General features: G+C 48.5%; 1 protein-coding gene and 1 non-coding gene across 8 annotated transcripts; one reads left to right on the forward strand and one right to left on the reverse strand.

Moving 5' to 3' along the window:
- Window positions 1–1,023: 1,023 nt before the first annotated feature.
- IFT27 (intraflagellar transport 27) lies at window positions 1,024–25,735 on the reverse strand. Of its 7 annotated transcripts, none has more exons than XM_081596350.1 (8): window positions 25,641–25,735; window positions 25,068–25,164; window positions 16,582–16,661; window positions 16,168–16,227; window positions 12,688–12,747; window positions 8,597–8,714; window positions 7,575–7,684; window positions 1,024–1,258 (listed from the first exon to the last, which is right to left on the reverse strand). In XM_081596350.1, exons 2-8 carry the CDS (start codon window positions 25,099–25,101, stop codon window positions 1,160–1,162), a joined length of 561 nt encoding a protein of 186 aa, XP_081452476.1. In that variant the 5' UTR covers window positions 25,102–25,164; window positions 25,641–25,735; the 3' UTR covers window positions 1,024–1,159. The 7 variants fall into 7 exon arrangements, with proteins under 7 accessions (XP_081452476.1, XP_081452475.1, XP_081452474.1 ...); XM_081596349.1 differs by having other exon boundaries at window positions 7,575–7,687; XM_081596348.1 differs by having other exon boundaries at window positions 25,487–25,735.
- LOC145503996 (U6 spliceosomal RNA) lies at window positions 21,434–21,540 on the forward strand. The gene has a single exon (XR_014051989.1). It is a non-coding gene; the product is annotated as a U6 spliceosomal RNA (small nuclear RNA).
- Window positions 25,736–25,782: the final 47 nt, after the last annotated feature.

Raw genomic sequence — 25,782 nt, forward strand, 5'->3', positions numbered from 1 at the left:
GGGCAGCCTAGCAATCACTGCCTAGTGCTCCCAGTCAAGCTCAGGCGGACTCAGGAGAGGGTGGCCGCTGTGGGCCGGGCTCTGGAGTCCGTGATCCTGACTTCGGTTCCTCATTCGTAAAAGTGGGAAAAAGACTCCACGTTGTGAATATTAAATTAGCTACTATGTGTAACATGCTCAACTCATGTAGAGACATGGCAGGTCATAAACGGGAATGAGAGTAATTTCTATTCTCATCTCTCTCCCTGGGACAGACCCAGGTCTGTTTACCTGCAGAGCCAGTGCTTGGACATCTCCACTCCCACCCAGTGGGGGACTGAAGGAGGGCTATGACCCTCTCGGGCGCTGGGGCAGAAAGAAACCAAGACTCCGGGGTGAGGGTGACAGTTGGAGGTGGGCTGCGATGCCAGACCTCAGTCCGCAGCCCTGATGTAAGAGGCACTGAGGAATTTTCGTGGGTCTTTAATCAGGGGAGTGAAATGATGAAAGCGGTGTTTTAGGAAGATTAATCTGGCAGCAGAGACAGGATGGAAAACAGTCAAGCTCAGTGCAAAGAATTACGACTGCTGCCCGGCTTGCTGAGAGGCGGGGTCATTAAAGGAAAGTGGCCTCGTTCTCGGCTCCCTGGGTTCTCAGGGTTCCTGGCAGCTGGGAGGAGGCTGGGTCTTTATCAAGAAGAGGCATCCAGGGAGGCTGGCAGAGGGCACTATTTTGCCAGGGACAGTAGTCATCACCAGGGAGCTTCAGCATCCGGACAGCAGGCAGACAGACAGCAAAGCTGAGTCTGTTAGAACAAGGAGATGGCCATCAGCCCCCGGCCAGGCGGCAACTTCCAAGCTGAGCATTTTGACTGCAGCAAATTGTGGGTGGGCTCTTGCTGGGGGGTGCCCTCCGGGGAGGGCAGGATGCCCACTGTCTCAAGGGCCAGCTGCTACCACTGGAGGCTCCAGGGCTACTCTGGGAGCAGTGGCCAAAGTGTAAAATGGCTGCAGGGCTGCCCCGGCCAAGAACAAAACAAGCTGCTGCTTCTCCATTTTCTCATTTTATTTAAAGCTGTCACGATAGACTGGAAGTGCCAGGCAGCTCCATCTTCTCCCATCTTCCGAGGAGATGGAGCCCAGGGCCGGGTTCCATTGCAGGGAATGGTCTGGCAAGCCTCTCACACCAGCGCCTGGAAAACCTCTAGCTTCTCCCGGTACAGGTGGTGAAACTGCTTGGCCAGATAGTGGAAGGGGGCTTCGTAGTTTTCCATCTCCTTCTGGAGAGACAAGTTGAAGAAGGGTTGGTTGGCTTTAGGATTGTGGCAGACAGCTGGCATTCCCCATTCCTCCCTCCTGTCAGGTGCTCCGACCTCTGACCCAACCTCTTCTTCCCACCGCTCGGGGCCGCTACTACCGTTCTGCCCATTTTACAAGAAGGCAACTGAGACGCAGAGAGATTAAGATCACTTGCCGAAAGCCACACACTTTGCACGTGATGGAGCTGGGTCTGAACCTAGACCTGTTCCCACAGAGCCTGTGCTTTTAGCCACTCTCACTCTGTGTGACAGGACATCAAAATGAGACTCGTTCTTGCTTAGTTTTGCTTGAGGTCCCAGAGGTCAAAGCAAAACAACAGATGGCATGCTCTGGAGGGAGGACCAAGCGGGAGGGAGGTGGGGGAGTGCTGTGGTATTTCCCCCAGGATGAGATGTGGGCACTTCTCTTCTCCATCACCCTGGGATCAATGGGAGGGTCCCAAGAGAAGCCGACAGCCCAGGGACTTAGGAAGGTGCTGGACCCAGGCTTGGGAAGCACTGAGGTGAGGCTGGGGCCGGCTGTTTGGATGGCTGAGCAGAACAGGAAAGAACAGGGACAGCCTGCGCTACCTCCTCTGTCAAACTGGGGTTGCAGCCATGCTTCCCTGAACCAGCAGAGGGTCCTGCAGGAGCCCAATGTGAAGTGGTCCTAAAGGGACCCCGTGAGGACAGCCCCCAGGAGGGTGATGGGTTCCAACACCAAAGGATGGCCCGGAACTGAGGTTGCAGGAATGGTGAGCAGGTGTCACCTGTGAGGCAGGAGCTGCAGGTGAGACAGCGCCCCCTATGGGGGTAGGGAGGGCATCTCAGACACCTGGCAAGTCCAGAGGGGCCAGAACAGGTCCCAGCAAAGCGAGCTGGAGGCGAAGCACAGGTGTAGAAACACAGACGCAGGAGTCCAGTCCTGCTTCCCACAGCAGGCTCAGCGGGTGGAGCTGACTTTAAATCAAGAATTTTGACAGTCACTCAGGACTGGCCATTTTTATAACTGAAATAATGAATAATTTTGTGACTAAAGGTGCCCAAAGGATTTTTTATTATCTGAGAGATTAAAGTTCTGGAACTTGCCCTAGATTTTCTCCATCCCGTGGGAAGAACCGGCCCTATAGGGTGAGCATGACAAGCTCTGGGGGAAAGAAAATGATACTCTCTCCACTTAGTTATCGTTTGTCACTCTCTATGTGCGTGCCCAGGGGTATTAAAAAAAATTTTTTTTAAAGACATAAGTTTGCAGAAGAAAGAACCCACTACTTTCAAGACAGTAGCTCAAACTATGAATGCACGAGTACTTGTTTTCAGACAATCCCTGCCTGCTGGCAAAAGTGCAGCCTTGAGAAGAGACAATGAAATAGTCCCACTAAAATGGAAGGATTTCCAAACCAAAGGATGTAATGAGGTCATCAAGCTCAGTGCCTCTGTTTTACAGACAGTGGTCTGGGGTCCTAGGCGTGCAGTGGCCCAGCTGGCTTAGGCAGAGCCCAGTCTAGAATTCAGAGCCCCCAAGTATGAGAAGAGCAGCCTTTCCACACTGCCAGACAGGGTGACAGAAACAGGTATGTGAAACCAGAGCCTGCAGAGAAAGTTACTGGACTTTCCAGGAAGGCAAGTCCCTAGGTAGAGGAGACAAGTCACCAACAGAAGAACCAGAGGTGTCTGAGAGGACAGCTGGCAGCCCAGATAAGTGTCTATACTAAGTTCACAACCACCAAGGACCGGAAGGCGGTCACTCTCCAGCAAGACATAAGAGGAATAACTCAGTTGTATCTGCAAGGTGCTTTGGGTTGTACAGAGTGTAACATCCTAGGCAATGTCAAACAGCAAAACATTACCTCAGTTGAAAGTGTAGTTAAGTGTTGAATAGAAAGAGGAGGCCAGCAAAGCACACTCTCGAGAATTTCTAAATGAACCTGAAAGCTCTTAAAAGCTAGATCTTAGGGAAAACGCAATATAAAAAGTAGGGAATTCAATGGAGGCAAGCCTCTTTATACACATGGAGTGCTCCTGAAGTAGCAGATGTAAACAGAACCATTTTCCAAATGCACTAGGAGGGTTTACCAATGACAGGAGTCCTTTTGTTAGATGACAAATCATAGTCTCACGGACATCTTTGGACACCTGTAGAGCAGGCCTGCTTTGCATGAAGAATCCTTAGAGCAGGGTCAGACTAGTGCTTAATCTGACCTAGAATTCTCCCCCTAGAGACTCCCAAAGTGGGCTTGTGGGAGGCCAGAACCCCTTCTAGAAAGTTATCGAGCTGGGCAGGGCTGTGTTCTAGTTCTGGTTCTACTGCTTGTTAGCTGGGTGACCAGGGAAAGCTATGCAGTCTTTCTGAGTCTGTCACCAGTGAGATAAAGAGAGCAGCAGGGCTGTTGGAAGCCTAAATAGGCAATGTGTGCAAAACACCTGGCACACAGTAGGTGCTCAACAAACATCAGTTCCCTTCCTCTTTTCTTTCTGCAAGAGGAGCCATCCCTATCGATCTTTCTTGAACTTGCTTTCATTTAGTATTGCCCAACTTCTTAGAGCAGTAAACAATACATTAAAAAATGTTAACTTCTGCTTAAAGAAATGCTTTAAATTTTTTTGGTGTGAAAATGCCAAATATTGAGGGGTGTCAGGAAGTCAAAGAGGAACCACAAAGGACCCCAAATAGCCAAAGCAATCCTGAGAAAGAACAAAGTTGGAGGCATCGTAGTTCCTGTTCAAACCATACTGCAAAGCTACAGTAATCAAAACAATACAACACTAACATTAAAAACAGAAAGCAATGGAACAGAACTGAGAGCCTGGATATAACCATATACAGATATGGTCATCTAACATTTGACAGGGGAGTCAAGAATACTCAAAGAGGAAAAGATAGTCCCTTCAGTAAATAGTGCTGGGAAAACCAGATATTCACATGCAAAAGGATGAAACTAGAACCCTAATTGAATCACTCACAGAAATTAACTGAAAATAAATTAAAGACATGAACTTAAGACATGAAATCATACAATTCCTAGAAGAAAACATTGGGGAAAAGATCCTTGACACTGGCTTTGGCAATGATTTTATGAATATGACACCAAAAGCATAAGCGACAAAGGCACATATCAGTAAGTGGGACTACAGCAAACTAACAAGCATTTGCCCAGCCAAGGAAACCATCAGCAAAATGAAAAGGCAACTTGCAGAATGAAAGAACATATTTGCAAGCCACACATCGGATAAAGGGTTAACATCCAAAACACAAGGAATTTGTACAACTCAACAGCAAAAACATAAATACTAGGATGAAAAAATGGGCAAAGGATCAATAACAGATATTTTTCCAAAGAAGGTATTCAAAGGACCAACAAGTATATGAAAAGGTGCTCAACATTATTAACCATCGGGGAAATGCAAATTAACCACATTATGTCACCTCACACCTGTGAAGATGGCCATCATCAAAAAGACAAGAGATAACAAGTGTTGGTGATGATATGGAGAAATGGGAAGCCGTGTGCACTGTTGGTGGGTATGAAAACTGGTGTAGCCACTGTTGAAAACAGGATGGAGGTTCCTCAAAAATTAAAAATAGAATTGCCACATGATTCAGCAATCCCACTTCTGAGTCTGTAACCAAGGAAATGAAATCACTATCTTGGGAGAGATTTCTTCATCCACGACAACAGTCACGACATAGAAACAACGTAAGTGTACACTGATGAGTGGATAAAGGCAATGCGGTCCACACACAGAGGAATACTATTCACCCACAAAAAAGAAGGACATTCTGCCATTTGTGACAACGTGGATGAATCCTGAGGGTATTATGCTAAGTGAGATAAGCCAGACAAGAGAGACAAATATTGCTATGTTGTCACTTATAAGTGGAATCTAACAGAAGACAAACTTAGAAACAGAATAGATTGGTGGTTTGCCGGGGGCAGTGAGGGTGGGGGGAGGGGGAAGGGGTGATGGTGGTCAAAGGGTACAAAACCTCCAGTTTTAAAATGAGTATGTTGTGAAGATGGAATTATAAAGAAAAAAGAAACTCTAACAGCAGTAACTAACACAACATTTTAAAGCAAATACACTCCGATAAAAATAAAACAAAAAAAATGACCATGTAAGACAACTGTGGCTGCATTTGGTAAGAAGAGAGGAGGAGATGGGCTTGGCTAAGTCTCAAACGGCATTTGGTTGTATTTCCTTTTTAATTACAGCTTTCTCAACCGAGCTGCTGCTGGTACTTCTGTTGGCATCAGCTCAGGGGGGACTAGTTAACCTACACAGTTAATATCAAGTGCTGAACCACAGCCTCCTCAGATATCATTTATACCCGCCCATTTCAATCGTGTGGAGGCAAACACCTGACCAGAGTTTAAATGTCCAGTCCAGTGGCCTCTGGTGATGGAAGCTGGGAGTGAAGGTTAATTCCTGAGTTCTATCAAGAATTCCAGAGAACGTGGGATATTAGGGTGAGGAGGCAATTTCATGAACGTGAATGGAGGAGGAGGGAAAATGAAATATTGTTTGCTGTGGGTGGAAGAGTTACTGCTTTGCTCAAAGGCGTGCTGCATACAACATGGGCAACCCTCTATACAGTAAAAGCTCACTAACTGGAACTTCATTAATGTAGCATTTGTGATTACTGGACCAGAGGCAAGACTGACATTTACCTCTGTACAATCTAGGAATACAAAGATTTAGTGAGTAATAATAGTGTAAATGAGATTACTGGGGGGAATATTTATACTTAAAAAAAGCTAACATTGACAGAGCGTTTACTATGCCCCAGATTTTGTGCTAAGTGTTTTTATATTCACCATCTGACTTAATTCTCATATTTATTACTCAGTGAGGAATATATTTTATCATCCCTATTTAATAGGTGAGGAACTTGAGGGACAAACAGGTTAAATAACACTCAAGGGGCCCACAGATAGGGCTGCTATTCACCATCAGAGGACAGAGCACCCGACTTTACTTGCTACACGTTCCCTAAGGAAAGTATGCTGCTTTGGGGGTGTTTAAGAAGTTCACATCCAGGGACTTCCACAGTGGCCCAGTGGCTAAGACTCCACCTTGCAACGCAGGGGATGCAGGTTCGACCCCTGTTTAGGGATCTAAGATCCTATATGCCATGGGGCAACTAAACTTGCACCCTGCAACTACTGAGAGTCTGTGCACCACAACGGAAGATCCTGCATGACAATGCAACAAAGACCCCCACGTGCTGCAACTAAGACCCGATGCAGCTAAATAAAAAAAACAGTTCACCTCCACATAGGAATTGAACAGCAGCATCTGTCGAGTTTTGTAGATGCAACAAGAGTACCTGTAACCTAAGTGGAGTTTGAGCAGAAAACGACCTCAGGGCTATTTATTAAGTAGCCTACTGACTCTCTGCGACAACCAAAGAATCAGGGCCAGAGGTCACAGGGCCGGGAGTGAGGTCCAAGTGACCACTAGGGATGTTTCAGGCTGTGCCAGGTGTGGAAAGTCTCCCCAGCAGCCCCAGGAAGGGGTTAGCCCCTACTGGCTCTGAAGTGGATGTTTCTGGGTGGCTACTGCAGGGAGCAGTGTTCACTCGATTCCCTGCCATCATCGCACAAGTGTGCATTCAACTGGTGTAGCCTGGGTCACATGCCTGCACTCCGGCTGCAGGGAGGCTGGGAACTCAGAACTCCCCACACAGGAGGGGCTTCGCGTGACATTGTGAACACGCCAAAATCATGATATCATGTACTGAAAGTGCTGGGAACAAACCACTCTGTCCCACTTCCTGAGGGCTCCTGTGGCCTGGAGTCACTCTGGGGCTGCAGCAAGGTGGCGACTGGGAGCAGTGAGGGGAACCAGAAGGCGGGGGTCCCAGTCCTGGTGCAAGCCGTTATGAGTCACATGACCTTGGACCAGTCACGTCACCCCATCAGAACTGGGAAGTATGGGCCAGCTCCTGGATCAGGGGACTGATTCTGAGGGCCTATAAAATAATGTGCCAACAGCGCCATAACCATGATGCCTCCTCCAGACTTCCAGCAGCACTGTGACTGAACACAACACGCTTGTATTCCTTACTAACTGGGATCCAGCTTTTCCCAGGGCTGGCTGGCTGATCCACTTCATTGTAACACACGAGTGACTCTTGCTATATTGAGAGATCTCAGGCGAAGGATGTAACATCAGCTCCAAATCAGGCTCTGTGTATGGTGGGGTAACAACTCGATGCATGCAAGGTCACGTGAAAAACTGCTTCCAGCCGAGGCCCTGCTGCAGACTGGGCTATGGCGCAGGCGGCGGTACTTACCACGGATGTTTCAAAACATTCCAGGCCTTGGCCCAGTGCCCACGCCTGGGCCTGGGCCACATCCACCACTCGCCTGCCGGCCAGGTCTGTCTTGTTCCCCACCAGCACACCTACTTGAAAGAGACAATCGGAGCATTGCATTATAACCGTGGCTGTCTGGGAGGACAGCTGGAGAGAAAAAACAGCAAGCAGCCTACTTCTGAGGGGTGTGAAATGTCATCTGAGAGAGGCCGTCTGACCCCAGGTGGTGATTACCAGCAGACTCTGTGCTGGGCCCCAGGGGCTGAGGCAGAGTGGGCGGCACGCCCTTCCACCTGCAGTGTTTGTTCAGCCCCTTTTCTAGACCTCGAAGGTACCTGCCTGCCTTGTCTCTTTAAGGCTCTGAGTGCTGTGAAGGCGAGGACCAAACCAATGTGAGCATTTGCCATCATTCCTAGCGCATGGAGCAAACTTTCAAAACGGACATTAATACTAATCTGAGGGCTGGGCTCGGAGTCAGGGATGCAGAAGTAATTTAGTTCTGTTGCCAGTTGTATCTGCTGCAGCTAATTTTTGAGCCTGCCTCTGGAGATCGCTTTCCCTGGTCTCTAATGAGGAGAATTTGTTGATCTCACATAGGGATGAGAAATAAACTGATTGAGAGCATTCAGAAGTGACAGTGGGCCTTGCATGTTTCCTGGTGCCCCACATACAGGAGAAAATGAGGGCTGCTTCCCCGGGGTGAGCCTTCCAGAAACAACTCGCATTCATATCCTAACACCTTCTCCCTTAGTTTCTTTGAGCTGCCCCACAATCCTGCCAGATGGGCATCACCAGATCCATTTTACAGACTCAGAGGTGTGGCAACTCACTGAGGCTGCCAGGGCTCCTAAGGGGCAGAGCCAGGGTACAGTCCAGATTGCCACACTCAAAGCCCAGAGCAACTTGTTTTTGCACCCACAGGTACCTCTGTAGTGACCTTGTGCTCTTGAACTCGAAGGACAGAGGAGCTGCTGGAAACCCTGGATGCCTACAGCTCTTACCTGGGAGGGTGGTCCCTGGAATCTGCGACCGAGCCTTCTCCAGCCACTTGCTGCAGTTGGTGAAGGACTGCTCGTTCGTCACATCGTAGACAAGACACAAGACATTGGGACTCTCCCACTAGGCAAGGGGGACAGGATGCGTACACGTCATTGACGGCGAAAAGTGACTTCTCGGTGGGGAGGCAATGTGGCCTTCTAAGGGAAGGGACACGTGGGTGGAGGGAAATGAAAAATCCTAAAGGGGATATGAGTCAGAAAACTGAGCCACACCCATGGACGAAAATGATTCAACCACAGGAATGAATGGGAAGGCCTAGGCACAGTGATCATGATGGCGAGAGCTCGAATCCACGCCAGGCTCTCTGCTGGGCATTTTCTGTGCGTCACTGTGAAACCTCCCAACTCTGCAGGGCTGGTCTGAAGATCTCTACCGTGTAGCTGAAGGTACTGAGTTCAGAGTGGGTAACTGACTTGCCCAGGTCACATGGGATTCAAACACCAGGATGGAGCTGATGCCTTTCTCTACCCAGAAACGCTTTGTCTGCCCCGGTTCCATGAACTCATTCTGCTACTTGTTCTCATCGAGGGCCTACTCTTTTGCAAGTTGATATGCTTTTCTGCTCTGCAGGCCTGAAAGCGCATCCTTCTTTTTCATTAGCCAGTCGCTGGAAGCTGGTTTGCTTACATCTTCTTAATAAGGGTCGGCTTTTTAAAATGCAAAGGGTACGTTCTGCTTCTCTAGCAGTGTGTCAGCCCTAATCCAAACCAGATGGGCCACTGGACAGGGTTCATGGTCCCAATTAAGAACCAAGGCTAAGCTCTCAGGAGCCAGCACCTTCAGGGGCTGCTCAGAGTCGTGGGCCATCCTGCTGCCTGGCACAGGCTGTGGGACTGCACTGATACTTGTCCTGGTCTCTGGGGACCCCCATTCTGCACAATTAGAGCCCAGTTTATTTCTAGGGTGTTGTCACCTCCCAGGGTGTGAGGGAGAAGCCTTTTCCTTTTAGCTGTCCTTGGAAGGTCAGCCTGGAATTGGCTCTGCGGGCCTCCAGGATGGGAAGAACTTAGACTAAATTGATGATGCCCTTACACCTTCACTCCACAGACTAACTCAAGAACTCTAGCTGAAGCCACACTGACCACCTCTGTGTGCACGCAGGAGAAACCTTCTTCCTCCAGGCCTCAGTAAGCGGACCTAGGATGGGCAGCAGGAGGCCCTGACTTCCCCAGACACATAATCCCCTCTGCCAGGCAGTGTCAGCCATTATGTAGGCATGTGGTAAAACACCAAGAACTTATGCATGAGGCCAGCCCTGTGTGAAATTACCATCACTAAATCTATTTCTCTTAGACAAAAAAAGGAAAAAAAAAGGAGGGGGGCAGCAACAATTTCTATTAAAATGTAGCTGTTCTTGGAAAGGCAGGGGCTCTGGAGATCTCAAACCTTCTAATTAGCTCACTAGCCCAGATTAGTGGAACTGTTACCTTGGAAGGTACAGCAAACTGGATTCTAAGAAGAAGGCTGGGCTGGCTGGAGGAGCCTGGGCAGCAGGGACGGGTCCCAGAGCAAACCTAGATGGGGTGGGCTTGCAAATATGGGCACAATAAAGGACAGAAATGGTATGGACCTAACAGAAGCAGAAGATATTAAGAAGAGGTGGCAAGATACACAGAAGAACTATACAAAAAAGATCTTCACAACCCAGATAATCATGATGGTGTGATTACCAACCTAGAGCCAGACATCCTGGAATGCAGTCAAGTGGGGCCTTAGGAAGCATCACTACGAACAAAGCTAGTGGAGGTGATAGAATTCCAGTTGAGCTATTTCAAATCCTAAAAGATGATGCTTTGAAAGTGCTGCACTGAATATGCCAGCAAATTTGGAAAACTCAGCAGTGGCCACAGGACTGGAAAAAGTCAGTTTTCATTCCAATCCCAAAGAAAGACAATGCCAAAGAATGCTCAAACTACCGCCCAATTGCACTCATCTCACACACTAGCAAAGTAATGCTCAAAATTCTCCAAGCAAGGCTTCAACAGTAGGTGAACGATGAACTTCCAGATGTTCAAGCTGGATTTAGAAAAGGCAGAGAAATCAGATATCAAATTGCCAACATCCGTTGGATCATCGAAAAAGCAAGAGAGTTCCAGAAAGACATCTACTTCTGCTTTATTGACTATGCCAAAGCCTTTGACTGTGTGGACCACAAAAAACTGTGGAAAATTCTTAAAGAGATGGGAATACCAGACCACTTGACCTGCCTCCTGAGAAATCTGTGTGAAGGTCAGGAAGCAACAGTTAGAACTAGACATGGAACAACAGACTGGTTCCAAATAGGGAAAGGAGTACGTCAAGGCTGTATATTGTCACCCTGTTTATTAAACTTCTATGCAGAGTACATCATGAGAAACACTGGGCTGGATGAAGCACAAGCTGGAATCAAGATTGCTGGGAGAAATATCAATAACCTCAGATATGCAGACGGCACCACTCTTATGGCAGAAAGCGAAGAGGAACTGAAGAGCCTCTTGATGAAAGTGAAAGAGGAGAGTGAAAAAGTTGGCTTAAAACTCAACATTCAGAAAACGAAGATCATGGCATCTGTTCCCATCACTTCATGGCAAATAGGGAAACAATGGAAACAGTGACAGACTTTATTTTTTTGGACTCTAAAACCACTGCAGATGGTGACTACAGCCATGAAATTAAAAGACGCTTGCTCCTTGGAAGAAACGTTATGACCAACCTAGACAGCATATTAAAAAGCAGAGACATTAGTTTGCCAACAAATTTCTGTCTAGTCAAAGCTATGGTTTTTCCAGTAGTCATGTATGGATGTGAGAGTTGGACTATAAAGAAAGCTGAGCGCTGAAGAATTGATGCTTTTGAACTGTGGTGTCGGAGAAGACTGTTGAGAGTCCCTTGGACTACAAGGAGATCCAATTAGTCCATCCTAAAGGAAATCAGTGCTGAATATTCATTGGAAGGATTGATGCTGAAGCTGAAACTCTAATATTTGGCCATCTGATGCAAAGAACTGACTCATCTGAAAAGACCCTGATGCTGGGAAAGATTGAAGGTGGGAGGAAAAGGGGATGACAGAGGATGAGATGGCTGGATGGCATCACTGACTCAATGGACATGAGTTTCAGTAAACTCTGGGAGTTGGCGATGGACAGGGAGGCCTGGCATGCTGCAGTCCATGGGGTCGCAAAGAGTCGACACAACTGAGTGACTGAACTGGAAGGTGAGCCATGCTATGGGACCTTGAGGGCACCCCCTAGTGGAGAAGGAAATCTTTGCTACAGACCTAGGACTCTTGCCTGGAGAATCCCATGGACGGAGGAGCCTGGTGGGCTGCAGTCCATGGGGTCGCTAGGAGTTGGACACGACTGAGTGACTTCCCTTTCACTTTTCACTTTCATGCACTGGTGAAGGAAATGGCAACCCACTCCAGTATTCTTGCCTGGAGAATTCCAAGGACGGGGGAGCCTGGTGGGCTGCCGTCTATGGGGTCGCACAGAGTCGGACACGACTGAAGCGACTTAGCAGCAGCAGCAGCAGGAGGTGGCATGCATGCTAAGCTGCTTCAGTTGTGTCCGACTCTGTGACCCCATGGGGACTGTATCCTGCCAGGCTCCTCTGTCCATGGGATTCTCCAGGCAAGAATACTGTAGTGGGTTGCCGTGCCCTCCTCCAGGGGATCTTCCCCAGCCAGGGATCGAACCTGCGTCTCTTAAGTCTCCTGCATTCGCAGGCAGGCTCTTTACCACTAGTGCAGGAGGAAGATTGAAAAAAACATCCCTAGGAGGGGGGTGCCTAAGAGAAGAGAGTCACCAGAGCCGGAGACTACTCTGGCACACTGGGAGCCCAGCTAGTCCGGAGTTGGGGGGAGGGGCAATCACAAATCACATGCAAAAGCTCCTCCTACCTGCCAAGGGGCCACAAGCCCCAAGGCTGGGAGGAATGACCCTTAAAGAATGTTGCCATGGTCACCTCTCCTGGGAACTGGAGTGCAGAGGGCATTGTTAAGGGGCAAATCTTTGGAGGGAGGCAGAGGTTAGAAAAAAGACTGAATGCTACTTGCCAATTTGTCCAGCATTTCAGAAAACAGCTCTTTGCCGGCCGAGTCAAAAATGAAGAGTTCCTGGAATCAGAAAGGGAGGTCTCAGAAAGTTGAGGAAACCCCTGGCTGCACACTCGGATAGGACTCCCGCTCACCTCCAGGGTGATCCAGGCATGCACATGTGCACATATATTTATCTCTTGCCCTAGGCAGGCAGAAGAGGATGGGAAGAGGAACGAACTCAGGTACAACTGTTTCCCACCCCAAGCAGCCCCTTCTGGGTGGTGTCTCACCTCTTCTAACCCCGAGCGCAAAACACTGAGGAACAAGCTGACTCCCCACCTGGCAGAACAGAATGCTAAACAGGCTGACAAGTGCTCTGGTTTCCAAAAGGTCATTCTGCACTTTGTTAACCAAATTGATTTTCAAATCTTGAAAAACGATCCTGTTTAAAGGAGGTCACGGAGGAGGCCTGGGGAAGGCATTTAAAGTAGGACAGTCTGTCAGGGTTCTGGACAGCTGAGGCTTGATGCTGGCGGAGGGCTCAGGATGACCCTTCCTGCCCGTGTCCCAACCTTCGCCGGCCCAGGTGAGAGCCCCTCCCCGTTGCTGCCATTCCAGGAAGTCTCCCCCAGTGGCCCTGTAGGTGACCAGCACACGCTGTCTGAAGGTCAGCATCATCCTCCGCTTTGCACATTGGCGATAGCGGCGTTCATCTTATCCTTTCTCACTGCATCCCGGGTACTTAAAATTGCTTTTTGTTCACGGACTGCTTTGACAATCTGGCAATTCTTAAATGTTCTCTCCAGGAAAGTTCATGCAAACATTGCTGTTTGGTTGCTAAGTCGTGTCTGACTCTTCTGTGACCCCATGGACTGTAGCCCTCCAGGCTCCTCTGTCCATGGGATTCCCCAGGCAAGAATACTGGAGGGGGTTGCCATTTCCTTCCCCAGGGGATCTTTATGACCCAGGGATCTCCTGCATTGGCAGGCTGATTCTTTACCACTGAGCCATGAGGGAAGCCCACAGGCAAACATAACAGCTTGGAATTCAATTTCAAGGGTTGAGCTTTTCCACAGAGAGATGCGGGTTAGGAACCTTGATACTCAGGAAGTTCTGAGGGTGAGGTCCAGAGTCCAGTCTTCCTCATTTCCTCTTCTTTTTCTCTATAGATTTTATTAATTGAATATAGACTTCTATCTATTTATTAATAACATAATATATGGCACCCCTAGTCAGCAAATACTGTTACAAAATATCCCCCCACTTTTGCTAACTGAAAATTAGGATATTGCTTTATTCTTTTCTTCAAATCAGTACAAAACTATGGTGTGGTAGAGACAGTCATATAATTAGGCCCTGGTTGTTAACTCAATGGACATGAGTTTGAGCAAACTCCGGGAGATAGTGAAGGACAGGGAAGCCTGGCGTGCTGCAGTCCACGGGGTTGCAAAGAGTCGGACAGGATTGAGTGACTGAACAACAACAATTAACTGTTTCAGGAGGGAACCTGACCACGGCAATGCCACAGCTAAAATATGTACATCTGAGTTCCCAGTCTTCTTTTCTTTCGGCAATTGTTGGCCTCACCTGCTCTTCTTCATCCCTTCCCGACAGTGCTTTCCATGCTCCCCTCGTTCTGTTCCCAAATGCTCAGACAAGTCTAGACCAAGTCCTAGTCCACTATTAGGTAGCTGCTCCACCCTGGACATGGTCCTCTTTCCTTCCCCCACCTGGACACTGAGCATGCCCAGAGATCCTTCCTCTCCTAGTCCTTGACCACCTCTCCTAGTCAAGGACCACTGCTAAGTTTCCAGCCTTATCAAAATCAAGCAAGATAAAACCTCCAGCACAGGTTGGCACAGGCACACCAAGACCTAAATGGTGACTCAAAGTAATCAGGGGTTCATTACGCTGTATTTGTAATAAATTAGCACTGCACTTTCTGCCTGCCCACCCCCGCCAACTGTGGGTTACACTTTGGTGCTTATAGGTAGGCCACCTGTGCACGAGGAGAAAAATTCTAGAACCTAAAGCTGTCAATCAACTTGTCAGTCAGATGATGCAGGGCACAGGGAGGGACCACCGCTCTAAAGACCCCAACCGTACCCCACTGTGGGGCTGCTTCTGATTTCCGAACAACCTGTTCTTTCTCAAGAGGATACTCTTTTTTTTTTTTTTTTTTGTTCTACCAGTTTATTGCTACCAACCCATCTCCCTCCACCTTCATGCACGCGTGCTCAGTCATGTAACCCCATGGACTGCAGCCCACCAGGCTCCTCTGTCCATGGACTTTTCCAGGCAAGAATACTGGAGTGGGTTGCCATTTCCTTCTCCAAGGAGGATACTCTTGTTTTGCTTAATAAAACTATTGCTACTTAAAACTGTTCTATGTCAAAGACAAATATCATATGATATCGCTTACATGTGGAATATAAAAAATGGGTACAAATGAACTTATCCTCAAAACAGAAATCAAGTTACAGACAGAAAACAAACTAATGGCTACCAGGAGGCAAGCAGGACGAGGGATAAATTGGAAGATTGGAATTGACACATACACACTATTATATATAAAATAGATAACTAATAAGGAATATGGAGAAGGCAATGGCACCCCACTCCAGTACTCTTGCCTGGAAAATCCCATGGACAGAGGAGCCTGGTAGGCTGCAACCCATGGGGTCGCTAAGAGTCGGACACGACTGAGCGACTTCACTTTCACTTTTCCCTTTCATGCACTGGAGAAGGAAATGGCAACCCATTCCAGTATTCTTGCCTGGAGAATCCCAGGGACGGCGGAGCCTGGTGGGCTGCCGTCTATGGGGTCGCATAGAGTCGGACACGACTGAAGCGACTTAGCAGCAGCAGCAATAAGGAATAACTAATAACTAATAACTACTGTATAGCACAGAGAACTCTACTCAATAGTCTGTAATGGCCCATTGGAAAAATAATCTGAAAGAGTGTATATATATATATAAATAAATAACACACACACACACATATACATAGGGGGCTTCCCTGGTGGCTCAGATGGTAAAGAATCTGCCCGCAATGCAGGAGACCTGGGTTTGATCCCTAGGTTAGGAAGATCCCTTGGAGAAGGGCATGGCAACCCACTCCAGTATTCTTGCCTGAAGAATTCCAAGGACAGAGGAGCCTGGAGGGCTACAGTCCATGGGGTCACAAAGACTTGGACACAACTGAGCAACTACTGAGATATATATATACATATATATATATACACACATCTGATTCACTTTGCTGTACACCTGAAACTAACACAACTTTATCAACCACATCCAATTAAAAAAAAAAAAAAAGCTGCCCCATGTCTCTCGACTGAAGTCTTTCCCCCGGAAGGCGAGAGCTAGGAAATCGCTGTTTCCCAGGGATAGCGCTGCCTCTCTCCCAGGGAGGAGGACAGTGACCCCCGGAGTCCTCAGACAGAGCTGGGGCAGCACTGAGCTCCCTCGGAGGAGCAAGGGGACCACTCACCACACTGTCCCCCGTGTCAGGGACTGGCACTGTCTTCACCACCAGATCCACCCCTGTTGTCTGTGGAGGAAAAGGAAGAACACATACGTCAGGGGGCCCCAAGGGGTGTACTGTCAGGAAGAGCACCCCACCCTGGGAGGCGTGTCCCCAGCTCCAGTGTCTGTTCTGGACTCACTTCTTGTGCAGAAGTCAGAGAGGACCTAGTCTCATCCAACCCCCTGCCCACGAGCGAGCTGTATGTGGTGACCAGCTGACCACAGGCTAGTCTGCTCCATACGGCTCCGCACCCCGTGGCTTGTGGCTATTCGTCAGGTCTCTGAGGGCCTCTTAAGGACATTGGGAAAGTCACTCCCTCAGGGTTATCTGATCACTTCTCTTTAAGCCTCTGCCAGGCCTACGACACCCACGTCTCACCAGGGTGTAGTTCTTCTGGAAATGGGCCCCGTCGCTGCGGAAGAGCTGCGCCAGGGCGGTCTTGCCCACGGTGGGGTCTCCTGTGAGGTTAGAGTAGAAGAAAAACACTGCTTTTACACTAATCTGACTCAAGGATCTCCCCCTCCAGAAACTTAGTCTAGAAACCGAAAAACTTCAATGAGTTCTCAGAGAAAACGTGCCTGATTCTCATGGGAAATTGCCCTGAGGTCGCTGGCAGGGTAATGAGACCCATTTTCCAAATCAGCGTCATTTCTTCCGGGCTAATCCTTTCATCTACAAAAACTGACCCAGAAGGTGACAGTCGAAGGAGGGCTTCTGAGCACTGGAAACAGAACCAAGACTCTTCCACTGAAACATACCTGATGGGGAAAACCTGTTCCTTACAAACTTGAATTTACTTTGAAGTCTTGAAGGTAAAAAGCTTCCCAGGTGGCGCTAGTGGTAAAGAACCCACCTGCCAAGGCAGGAGATGTTAAGAGACATGGGTTCAATCCCTGGGTCAGGAAGATTCCCTGGAGGAGGGCATGGCAACCCTCTCCAGTATTCTTGCCTGGAGAATCCCATGGACAGAAGAGCCTGGTGGGCTACAGTCCAAAGGGTCACAAAGAGTTGGACACAACTGAAGTGACTTAACATACTTGAAGGCAAGGAGGTATGACCAGGCACAGATTTATGGGTTCAGGTGACTAACTGAACCACTTTGAGCTTAGAGCATTCATCCTTAGAATACTGCATAATTACTGGGGGGCAGAGGGGGGCAGAATTACGTGGGACCATATTTATGACAAAGAGTCAGGGACTATATGTGCCACCTGAAACCCATTTCCAAAGGACATTTTCTACCTCCACTTCCTGGTTCCCATTTGCAACCACTGTGGACCCATCTTCCCAGGGCCTCTCCTTCAAGTCTACTGGCAACAGCCACTGGTTCCTCTAAGCCCATCTTACACCTACCGGGTCCATCTCCTCAGCTTTCCTTTGTCAGTGGACAGCCCCATAAATTGGTACCTCCAAACTCAAAGTTAATGTCATATTTTCAGTCTGAGACCTGGACCTTTCACAAGGCAGCAGGGGCAATTTGTTCTGGAGTTCCTCCTGGGCCCCCAGGGGTGCTGGAGACTCTCAGGGCTCATCCTTCATTCCCCTGCGCCCTCCCAACATCCCCACTGGTGGCTCTGCATGGTCTCCTTTGATACCACGCTGTTTTCTTTGGTAAGATCTTTTCCACCTTGAGCTTCACACTGACTCTCCCTCCATCACCCAGCACCTTGGCAGAACACCTGTCTCCTGCTTTCTCACCTCTCTGATCCTCAGCAAAATCACCATCAAGCTCACAGCCTTCTTAGTTGCATCCTTTGATGTCATCTCCTCACCTTAATCCAGATCATGGGCAGCTCAATGTGCCTTTTACTTGACTCCTTGATAGCCTGCTGCTCTGTTCACTTTTCAGTTTTGACTTTTGTCACCTCATGTGAGACAATTACTTGAGTACTCGTGACATTTCATTTCACATTGACTTCTCCGGGTCTGAATGAGCTACTCAGGTCTTGCATTTCTACCTGCCACCACCTCTTAGAAGGGAAACATGGGTTGAGCTTCCATTATGGGCCCACTCATACAGTCTCATTCACTCCTTCCCAGGCCCCTTACTTGACAGATGAAGATACTGAAACTCAGAGAGCTAAGTAATCTGCCTAAAATTCCAGTAGCACACTCTTTACACCAGTCCACCCCTCTCCTAGAGCTCAGGGATCCTTCTGGCCCATTTCTAAACTGCCCCTGCGGGTCCTCATCCCCGCAGCCTTTAAGGAGATGACTGTATCCACCCTCCCGACTTCAATTTTGCTTCTGCATCCAGTTGGAAATTGGCTCCTCCCACTTGTGAAATTCCCCACAGATTTGTTCTGGTTAATTTCATATATCTTGCTTCCGACTGTCAGTCAGAGTCCCCCACACTTCTGGAAAACCTCCGTTGTTGGCTAAGGAAGGCTCTGAGCATGCGCAGGAAGGGGAGCTGGCCGATAAACACGTCTGCAGAGCAAGATGACAGGTGCAAGTTCAAATAGTGCAAGCTGAGAACCAAGGTGTCTGAGGGCGCAGGGAAGAGAGAAGCTGATGAGGGTTTTCGTCAGCAGGGAGGACTTCCCTGGAGGAGGCTGAGCCCAGGGGTGACGGTGGGGACAGGGGATGATGGATGCACTGCTTGATGGAGAGGGTGCCATCTGCAAGGTCACCTGTGACCTCATAATTGCCAAGTTCAGTGGTTTTCCCTCAGTTCTCATGTTCCTCAACGTCTCTGAAAGATGTCAGCTTGAAGGAGCACCCCTCCTTCCACGGCCCTCTGGCCGGGCTGATCCTGCACCGGCTAAGTCCTCCCGCTGCTCCACCTGCTCTTCCCCCCGCCCCCCAATATGTGGACATTCTTGTATGTCCATCCTTGGTCCCCATCCACTCTGTCCCACTTACTCTCACTACCTTTGCTGTCACTTCACGTGCCATGATCCTTCCCCCAAGCTTTGTGTTTCCAACAACCTGTGGGTGTCTCCACTGCAACATGGGGCCTTCACCCAATCTTAAGTGTGTTCACAGACACGCTGGGGCTGGAGCAGTCCTGTCCACCTGTCTCACTTGTTCTGTTTACCATTCACTCTCGCTGTCCCCAGAGTTCACCCACAGTCGCCTCTGAAGTCTCCACCTCCTTCCTCCCATGCCCAGGCAGCCTCCTCTTTATTCCTTACATCCTTCGCTGGGTCTCCTGTCCGAATTTCCTTTGTTGTCACGGCTGACACTGCCCTATTTACCTTGAACTTCAACTGGGTCTCCTGTCTCAGCCCCAAACCCACTAGTCCGTGCTCTGACTTGTGATGCTGGGGCTGGGGCTCTGCACACACATTTCTCTGTCTCCCAGGGGCTTCCTGTCTGGCTCCGCCCACTTGAGTTCAAGAACTCTTCCAATGTGGAAGGCTGGTGGGGGGCGGGGAGGAAGAGGAACTTGCTCCTTCTCCTCTGCTTGCAGTTTCTCTCAGCAGTCTCCTAGCGATGGCCTTCACCCCAGCAGCAGAAGTCAGCTGCTGCCTCCAGTTGTATTGTTTGTGGTTCTGCACTTCTGGGCCAGCCTGAGCACAATCTCTCAGAGACACTAACACTGGTGGGTAGGGTCCCCTCCTCAGAGATCTGCAGCTCAATTCCGAGGGCCCTTCTGAGCCTCGGGGTTCTGATACCCAGCCATCTTCCCTCTGTTCCTGCAGCCCTGGGGTGAGGCTCCTTCCTGCAGTTCCTCTCTGAGTTGCCTCACTGTTCCCATTTGTCTTCCCAGCCCTCCAGTACGTGTTTAATGAACATCCCATGCTAAATCCTCACCATCTAGATACTGACCGTAGTTTCAGCTTTTTGCCTGGACCCTGCCTCAGGTAGCACTCTGTACTAGAAGTGATCTTAAGACATAGCTGTTTGGGATGGTCTGGAATTGGTTTAGTGGTTTCTTGCCCTAAACACGGGACTGAGCTCCTGGCTAGCGGGCAATGGGTCCTAGTGATCTGTGGCAAGGGCTGACATCACACACTGGGTACCACCCCAGCCGGGCAGTGTCCCCTCCTTGGAAATCTGGATCCTAGCTCGGGCGTGGGGGAGGTTCTTCTTCTAGCTTCTGACAGCCCTGATCTCTACCTACCCCTTCAGTGTCATGACAATGTTGTCTCCTGGGTTTTTCAGTTCTCTGGCACCCGATGAACCAATTCCATATATTAAAACTTCTCTGCTGAAATGCCTAATGTATCTTCTGTTTTCTTGACTAGGTCTGGACTGCAAAAACTTCCCAGTTGGCCCTATTTCATTTTTGTTTTTTCTTGCTGCTGTTCTTTTGCCCTGAGCTCAGCATCGACAGACAGACCTTCAGAAAACAGAGCTTTCCCCTGGTGATGTGCTCACAGAGCCTGTCCAAGGACACTTTCCACTGTGTACCCTTCTCCACCTTCCAACCCTGTCTCCGACTATCCCTTACACAAGATCTGGGCTCTACCCTCCTAGTCTCTTGCTTCCTGAAAATTCCTCGAAGAAAACCTCCTTCCAGGTCTCCCTAATACAAATCTTAATCCCACTCAATTCTCTGCCAGGCAAAGCTCAAAGAATGACCTTCTGATGACCAGCCTCTGAAGGTCATCTCTCTCTCCTCCATCTTTACTTGCCTGGCTACTGTGGCTCACTGCTGGTGGCATGAGACTTGTCAGAGCAACCTTTCCGGGAGGCACGATTATCATCCCCATGTCAGTCAAGAGGCACTAAGTACATGGTACTTAGGGCACAGATTCCAGCCCCAAGGCTTATGAGCTATGTGACCTTGGTTCTGTAATCTCTCTGGGCCTCAGTTGCTACATCTCCAAAATGGGGAATAACAATACCCATCTCAGAGAATCATTATGAGGATTTAAGGAGTTAACATGTACAGTGCCTGACATATATTAAGTAATATTTAAGTGATCTGGAAGCACATAAAATAGAGATAAATGTTAAGTGTTGTTTTCTCTCTTCGTCTGAACCAGGACAATTAGCAGGCGTGCCTTGAGGTATTCCTCTGGGAGCTGGCACACAAAGGGCGTTTGATTTGGGTTTGCTGCGTTATAAGTGTTTGTGCGCAATCCAGAGCTTCCCTCAGTGCGGGAGCAGGCTGGGTTCATCCTGGGATTCCCAGTGCACCTCGCGTGGTGACTTACACATAATAGGTGCTCAATAAATATGAGGACTGAACAAGCACTTGAATTGAGTTATCAGGACCTTTGGTAGCTATTTATGTGAGAGAACAGAGGCAGACTGGCTCCATTTAAACAGCTGGTCAGTGCTCGCTTCGGCAGCACATATACTAAAATTGGAATGATACAGAGAAGATTAGCATGGCCCCTGCACAAGGATGACACGCAAATTTATGAAGCGTTCCATATTTTTAGCAACTATAAAACTCCTAGAGGAAAACATAGGCAAAACACTCTCCGACATAAACCACAGCAGGATCCTCTATGACCCACCTCCCAGAATATTGGAAATAAAAGCAAAAATAAACAAATGGGACCTAATTCAAATTAAAAGCTTTTGCACAACAAAGGAAACTATGAGCAAGGTGAAAAGACAGCCTTCGGAATGGGAGAAAATAATAGCAAACGAAGCAACGGACAAACAATTAATCTCAAAAATATACAAGGAACTCCTGCAGCTCAATTCCAGAAAAATAAACAACCCAATCAAAAAGTGGGTCAAAGAACTAAACAGACACTTCTCCAAAAAAGACATACAGATGGCTAACAAACACATGAAAAGATGCTCAACATCACTCATTATTAGAGAAATGCAAATCAAAACCACAATGAGGTACCATTTCATGCCTGTCAGAATGGCTGCTATCCACAAGACTACAACCACTAAATGCTGGAAAGGGTGTGGAGAAAAGGGAACCCTCTTACACTTGGTGGGAATGCAAACTAGTACAGCCACTATGGAGAACAGTGTGGAGATGCCTCAAAAAACTGGAAATAGAACTGCCATATGACCCAGCAATCCCACTGCTGGGCATACACACCGAGGAAACCAGAACTGAAAGAGACACGTGTACCCCAATGTTCATCGCAGCACTGTTTATAATAGCCAGGACATGGAAGCAGCCTAGATGCCCATCAGCAGATGAATGGATAAGGAAGCTGTGGTACATATACACAATAGAATATTACTCAGCCATTAAAAAGAATACATTCGAATCAGTTCTAATGAGGTGGATGAAACTGGAGCCTATTATACAGAGTGAAGTAAGCCAGAAAGAAAAACACCAATACAGTAAACTAACACATATATATGGTATTTAGTCAATCAGTAAAGATAACTCTGTATGCAAGACGTCAAAAGAGACACAGATAAATAGAACAGTATTATGGACTCTATGGGAGAGGGCGAGGGCGGGATGATATGGGAGAATGGCATGGAAGCATGTTAATTATCATCTGTGAAACAAACCGCCAGTCCAGGTTTAATGCATGATACAGGGTGCTCAGGGCTGGTGCACTGGGATGACCCTGAGGGATGGATGGGGAGGGAGGTGGAAGGGGGGTTCTGGAAGGGGAAAACATGTACACCCATGGTGGATTCATGTCAATGTATGGCAAAACAAATACAATATTGTAAAGTTAAAAAACAGAAAATAAACTAATTAAAAAAATAAATAAACAGCTGGTCAGTGCGGGAGGAGGTACATGTGGTGGGGGTGGGGTGGAGAACGAGAATTTGATGGGTGGTGGAGATGGGCTGTGCATCGTGATTCACTGCACTGAGGTCCCTTGGTCCCTGGAAACTTCCAAGATGAGATAGATATCCTTAAGGCCTCAAAAGGAGGCTACAGATTGAGGGCTAGGTTGGAGTTCAGGAACGACTTGTAAGGCTGTGGACAAAATCAGGTAAAACTAGTATCTGAGGGTGTGAGTATAAAGGACAAGGAGTCTAGAATCAACGCCTGAGATGGTAGCCTGAGGGGCTAAGAACAAGCCCTGGAAATCAGATCACCTGGGTCTAGATACCAGCTCAGCCAAATTCAGCTGTGTGACCCAGGGCAAATGCCCCAACCTCTCTGGGCCTCAGCTGCCCCACCTGTAGAGGAGAATGACGATAATCCTGACCCCACAGAGCTGTTGAGATGACCCATGCTGAGGGTATAGCACAGCACAGGCACAAAGATGATGCTCAGTAAGTTAGCCTCGTGATGGAAGTTGATTTAAAAAAGAAATAGGAGAAAGAACAGTCAGAGAGAGAAGCCCATCAAAAAAAAATCTAACTTCAGAGAAAAACGTCTCCACGTTATCCATGAGGAGATTGAGGCTCAGAGAAGTGCTTTGTCCAAGAGGACACAGCCAATCTGTGGAATTATTTTTGTTGCACAATACTGCCCCCGCTGGTGCTCTGGAAACTAGATACTGCTTTTGAAGCCCATTCATTTCTTTTGCTCCAGCATGATCTGAGTGACTTCGAACAGTCATCTTTCTGTGTGACCCTTTTACTTCCAAACTGGAAAAGTCATTACAAACACCACTCCGTTCAGTCTGAAAGAGAAGAATAAAAAAAAAAAAAAGAATCTCCTTTTCCTCTACATAATCTCTCACTGCTTCTTTCCTGAATTGGTCAGAAAAACATGGAAAGGTCACAGGTTTCAACAGTCACATAAGTTAAGAATTATGGAGGTGAGCAGATCTGGGGGGTGGGAATCCTGGCTAGGACCTTCCTTCACCAGGGGTTGACCTTGGGCAAGAGACTTCATCTCAGTTCTCAATGAGGTCAGAACAATTCAGCATCTAACCCAGGGTGCCATGCTGTGCTTAGTTGCTCAGTTGTGTCCGACTCTTTGCAACCTCATGCACTGTAGCCCGCTAGGCTTCTCTGCCCGTGGGGATTCTCCAGGCAAGAATACTGGAGTGGGTTGTTATTCCCTTCTCCAGGGGATCTTCCCGACCCAAGGATTGAACCCAGGTCTCCCACATTGCAGGCGGATTCTTTACCATCTGAGCTACCAGGGAAGTCCAAGAATACTGGCGTGGATAGCCTATCCCTTCTCCAGGGTAACTTCCCAACCCAGGAATTGAACCGGGGTCTCCTGCATTGCAGGTAGATGCTTTACCAGCTGAGCTACCAGGGAAGCCCTACTCTAGGGTGCTACCTACTGTGAAAGGGTTAAATAAAATACATGTGCTTGGCAATGCAGCAAGGACTCAGGAAAGCACATCTGTGCTCTGAGGTCCCAGGTCCATAATCCAGCAAATGTTACCGCTCATTTCTAAATGAGAAGTAACACCACAAATGTGCACACCACATACGCATTCATTCTACAAATGTTTATTGAGTACTTCCTATGTTCCAGATGTATGTTCTGGGTGCTTGGGATGTATCAGTCAGCAAAACAGATTCCCACTTTTGGGAGATTCAACATTTATGTCCTCAAGATTATGGGGCAGCACCATAGCTTTGGGTCTTAAAGACAACATACATGGTAGTTTTGCAAACTCTGGTCAACTGGACATTACTGTCTTCTATCCCTGTTTTCAGAAGAATGGGGTCAAGGGAAAAAATCCCATAAGTAAAGACCACCTAAGTCACTGATGCCTAACTGTGGAGTACAGCGCATGGTTTAGTTGATGCTCTTATAGTGTGCTTAGACCGATTTTTTTTAAACAAGTCTGCTCCTTTTGAGTACAGCTCCAATTGGTGACGGTGGTCTCAGAGTATGACAGGGAGTGAAGGAAAGCAGCTGCAGCTACAAGTGTGCTCTGGAAGATAATTATCCCATGCCTAATGGAATTTACTATATCAGTAATTGCATTAACTCGCCTTTGGGAGAGAGAAAGGGAAAGAGGGTAGACAATTTACGTGAACAAAAGCTCTCAACAATTTATGAAGTCTCTGGACTCCAGACACTGTGTTCGCCCGCAAGTTTTCTGACTCACCTGCCAGGATGCATTTGGCTGCCAGCTTCACCATGGTAACCAACCACCTCCACGGCCCAGACAAGAGAAGAGCGGCTGCTGGAGGCGGTGGCCCTGCCTGGGAAGGGGAGTAAGGAGAACTAGCGCTTAAGGGGCCAGTGGCCGCGGTGGGGACCGCCACAATGGGGCCTGGACCCTTCGGGCAGCCCGCGGGGCGGTATCTGGCGCTAGGGTCTCGGTGGGGCGCGGAGGAGCGCCAGAAGGGGTCAAGTTCTTCAGAAGGCAGCCGAGAAGGTGCCAGAGAGGCGATGCAGCTCCCGAACCCAGTCCAGCACCCGGCAGTGCGGTTCGGGAACAGTGACCCAGAAACCCGCCGGCCCCCAGCCCCACCTTGGCTGGGATCGCGGGGCAACCACCGCCCGCCTGCCCCGCCTCCTCACCGTCCCCCTTCTCCTCGCTGGCCACCGATTGGCTGCCATCAAAAACTCCCACCCCGCCAGGGCTCACGGAGACCAGTGAGAGAAGGGGGCAGGGCTAACAGCCTTTCTTTTCCAGGTAATTCGTAGTAGTAACTGCTCTTCAAGTTTATCTCACTTGACTAATAGTTGCAGAAGATGTCAATCATTTCCGCCTCCCGCCCCCGCACGGCTTGAAAGTTCATGGAAAAGCAGCTCCAACCTAGTATATCCAGAAGCGGTGATAAAACAAGCTTTCTGATTGGTCAGAGGCTGGCTAG

Source organism: Giraffa tippelskirchi, chromosome 4, assembly GCF_054371585.1.
Source record: "Giraffa tippelskirchi isolate mGirTip1 chromosome 4, T2T-mGirTip1v1.2.pri, whole genome shotgun sequence".
Lineage (NCBI taxonomy): Eukaryota > Metazoa > Chordata > Mammalia > Artiodactyla > Giraffidae > Giraffa > Giraffa tippelskirchi.